This window comes from Hipposideros armiger, unplaced genomic scaffold (assembly GCF_001890085.2).
Source record: "Hipposideros armiger isolate ML-2016 unplaced genomic scaffold, ASM189008v1 scaffold_64, whole genome shotgun sequence".
NCBI classification, from domain to species: Eukaryota; Metazoa; Chordata; class Mammalia; order Chiroptera; family Hipposideridae; genus Hipposideros; species Hipposideros armiger.
The window spans coordinates 4,772,358-4,775,891 of record NW_017731414.1 but is presented as its reverse complement, the minus strand read 5'-3'; the positions used below and the strand labels follow the sequence as shown (position 1 = coordinate 4,775,891).

General features: G+C 41.2%; 1 protein-coding gene across 1 annotated transcript in view; it reads right to left on the bottom strand.

The window, feature by feature from the left end:
• XPO7 (exportin 7) overlaps window positions 1-3,534 on the bottom strand; it is a 42,213-nt gene that overhangs the window by 17,494 nt on the left and 21,185 nt on the right. Inside the window, exons 14-18 of the mRNA XM_019641850.1 lie at window positions 3,096-3,119; window positions 2,850-2,930; window positions 1,851-1,914; window positions 1,331-1,439; window positions 265-371 (exon numbers count right to left, since the gene is read on the bottom strand). Of these exons, the coding sequence (XP_019497395.1) occupies window positions 265-371; window positions 1,331-1,439; window positions 1,851-1,914; window positions 2,850-2,930; window positions 3,096-3,119 (385 nt within the window). The remainder of the gene's footprint in view (window positions 1-264; window positions 372-1,330; window positions 1,440-1,850; window positions 1,915-2,849; window positions 2,931-3,095; window positions 3,120-3,534) is intronic.

Here is a 3,534-nt window from a genome sequence, read left to right as displayed (position 1 = left end):
AAAATAACGTTATGCTGATACATTTGAAAGCTTAAAAAATCCTAAGGGCTGCTTAAGAACACATTTTTAACATAAAAATAGAATTTATAAATTCTACACTGGCTTTTCTATTTCAAAATTCTGGGAGTCTAAGAGATGAAATAAAAAGTTCATCAATCAGTGGAAAATTTATGGGTTAGCACCATTTTCTGTATGGCTAGCTAATCTAGCTTCTATCAGGGACTGCCCTCCACCAGAAGCTGATCAATCAGTGGGAGGACTCACCTTCGCCTCTTGCTCATTGAAACTATTCGTGCTAAACATCTGGGCCACGGCCTCAAATGCTGCTGTGAGTGGCAGCATGAATTGCTCATACTGATCTTCATCCTCTCCTGTAAGGGAAATAAAGCGGATGTGACCCCAATATATAAAATTCAAAGCTGTGTATGCACAGACAATCAGATGGTCTGAAAGATGAGCAGACCCAAGGGTAATTCAAGGGGCCCTTTATTATCCCAAAGGTATTAGCAGTAATTTCAGAATAAAATGTATATACAGAAACAATTTTTTAAACTAGAAAATGGCAGAAATCATCTAGTCCAGGGACGTTCCATGGTTTTCAATCCTGAGCTAGACTATCAGAGGTTCACCCGTGTATAAGGTACTATGTTATGTATTTATTTTTACTCAAGTGAGAACTATAGGCAGCAGAGAAAGGACTGAGTCTGGTGTCCGCGAACTAGACGAGACCCAAACTTGAATCAGGTGCATGTGGAGGCTTTATTAACACTTCTTTTTCAGTTATCTTCATAAATCTAGAAAGTTTTATAAAGTCATTTTAATAGAATTAAATTTAAGTAGCTCAAAACTATGATAATGCCATTCTGCTTCAGTTATTATTTGGCTCTGAACTGCTAATATCACAACTAGAGCTAGACAGGTGCTTATGCCCTCTGGGTGCATATGTGCTACCGAATTGGGAAATAAAGTTTTGTTGACAATCTCAGGTGGGCTGCACCTCTCAGGTGGGGTGGAGGGGTTATCTGGCCTACAAGATGCATTTAGGAATCTTAATTCCCGCTTCCCTTATTTTACAGATGAGAAATATGAATAGAATGTTAAAACTACTGCACATCAGCTGAACACATCAGCACCATACTGTTATTCTCTTTCAGTTACTGGGGCCACCAGAGCATGATCTATTCTTAGTGAAATCAGACTGTTATTTCAGAGAGTTTTGTTACTGCGGAAACAACAGAAAAGACCTCCCCCACATCTAATTTTCTATTCTCAGGTACAACCTTAGAACAATGCCAGATTACTTGTAAGCCTCTAGGATTTACTGCAGTACCTAAATCCACCATGAGGAGACGCCCGAGTGCCGTGTAGAAGGTAGTTCGACACCGCATGTCTGTCAGGTTGGACTGATTGTTAATACCCAAAAATGAAAAGTGCTCGCTCTATTGAAAAAAAGAAAACAAGTTAAAACGATAAAAACATGGGTTAGAGGCAGAATTCAAGCCAGTAATTTTAGAATTACTGAGCCCTTCAAGCGAATGGCTACATTCCTTAAGGGTCTGAGGGGGTATTAAAAAAAATTTTTTTTAAAAATTATTGTTACTGTTACCTACATCTAGTTAATCTCAGTATGAATAATGGTAGGCAACGTCACCATAACTCAGATCACCTGGACCCCAAAGAGCGTGATGGCAGTAAATGCAATCTGGCAGCGTGGTGCCAGCCAGGGGACAGTCTTTGGCTGCAGCAGCACCAAGGACCTCAATTGAACCATCTCCTTTATATGCTGAGAAAGTGTGTGTGCGGGGGGTGACTGGAGGGTAAAAAGCAGGAAAGGGGCTAAAATCACTCACCGTGTGATTGTTCAGCATGAACTGTACCGCACTAAGCTTCACTAGTTTCCGTACACTACTGTACGTAAAGGCAAAGGAAGAAGGTCAAGGAAAGCGAGATGCAAGCCAGGAATTTTCAATGCAGGATGAAACTTTCTAAGATAGAAGTACAGTTTTTTTCTTTACTATGATTCTATACCCAGATAATCTTATTTTTCTAACCACTTGAGTATAATACTGCCAAAAGGGAAAAAAATGTGCCCTCTTCTAAGCAGTATTTAACTGATCAGTGAGATACCCATACCAAACTCCTATCTGTAAAAAAAGATAAAACCCAGCAGTTTCCCTCAAGAATCATGAATATCCTAGAGTAGCTTTTCTCAATAGGACTTCTAAGAGAATAAGCCCTGAAGCCCTGCCTAAGGGATGCACTATGTATGGTGAATTAACTTTCTCTGCTATGCATTTAGAATGGTACTACCTATGTACAATCTTTGGGGGAATTGAGAAAAAAGTCACTCAAATAATATTTGTAGGGTTTACTGCTCTTGCAGACCCTTGGTTGCGAAAGGCTGTCTTAGAGCAATTCACTTTACAGCAGGCCTAGTCCAAGTCAAGAGGAAATACAGCCACTACTTTTATTGCAAAGCTTGTAATCATGTTGCTTCTATCTACAGGCTGCTAAGACAATCAAGATGAACTTTGCCACCACTGAGGATTCTAAAATCTTGGCCATAAAGAGTGTATGCAGATCAGACAGGTCTATTGGGTACTTCTGGGTCTTAGAGATAGCTAGGGACAAATCTGTAGGAAACTCTTAGCTTGTGCGTTGGCTCATTTTTGGGGTCTGGAGTTATTCCTGAATCCTGTGTGGTTATTGCCTTTGGATCCTAGGAGAAGGGAAGATACTTAAGCACACATAAGGCTAAGGTCAAGTGGAAACGGCAGGCGGCCAAAGCTTCTAAGAGGTGGCACCACACAGTTCCTGTTGTGCACAGAAGCTGGCTTAGGGAAGGATATCCAATGGAGAGGTCATTGAGAAGTTGTAGCGTCTTGGAGGTGATTGGCTCACAGCGGCCCCAGTACTTCAGGTTGGTGATGCTGGAGGACAAAAAAGAAAAAAAAAAGCAAGAGACACTTTTGATTTGCCTGGTTTCCTTGAGGGTTGGGAGAAGAAAATCATCCATCAAGAATCACCACACATCTGCATCACCAATTCACAGACATCACAACCACAAAAAATGGGTATAAAATCTCCGTACTTACATTTGGTTGACTAGAAAAATTATCCTTCAGATAATCTTCACTACTTGGTTCCAAAGCTACACTGGCCCATACCCAGGCCCTTGGAATTCTGGGGCACTCCAGGGCTGATTTCTGCAGCAAGGGTAAGAGATTTCTGCGGCAGTGATAACATGCAGACGTATGCAATTCTGCACCTGCACATCCACTGTCAGCTGCAGAATTCTAGTAGCCCTTGCTTCTGGGTTCTCGGCTGGCAGAGTCCTTTAGACCCCCTTTGCTTTTTTTTATTTTAAATTATGAACCAGCGCGTGGTTAAGAGTGTTTAGGATTCGGGTGGTTGGAAGGAGACAAAATGTCACTTTGCACACAGCCCTGGGTAATTTGGCTCCTAGTGTGTGCTTTGATAAATTGAGCTCCTAAAAAGGGGGATATGTAAACAAAGGGGCACAACTTAAAAACA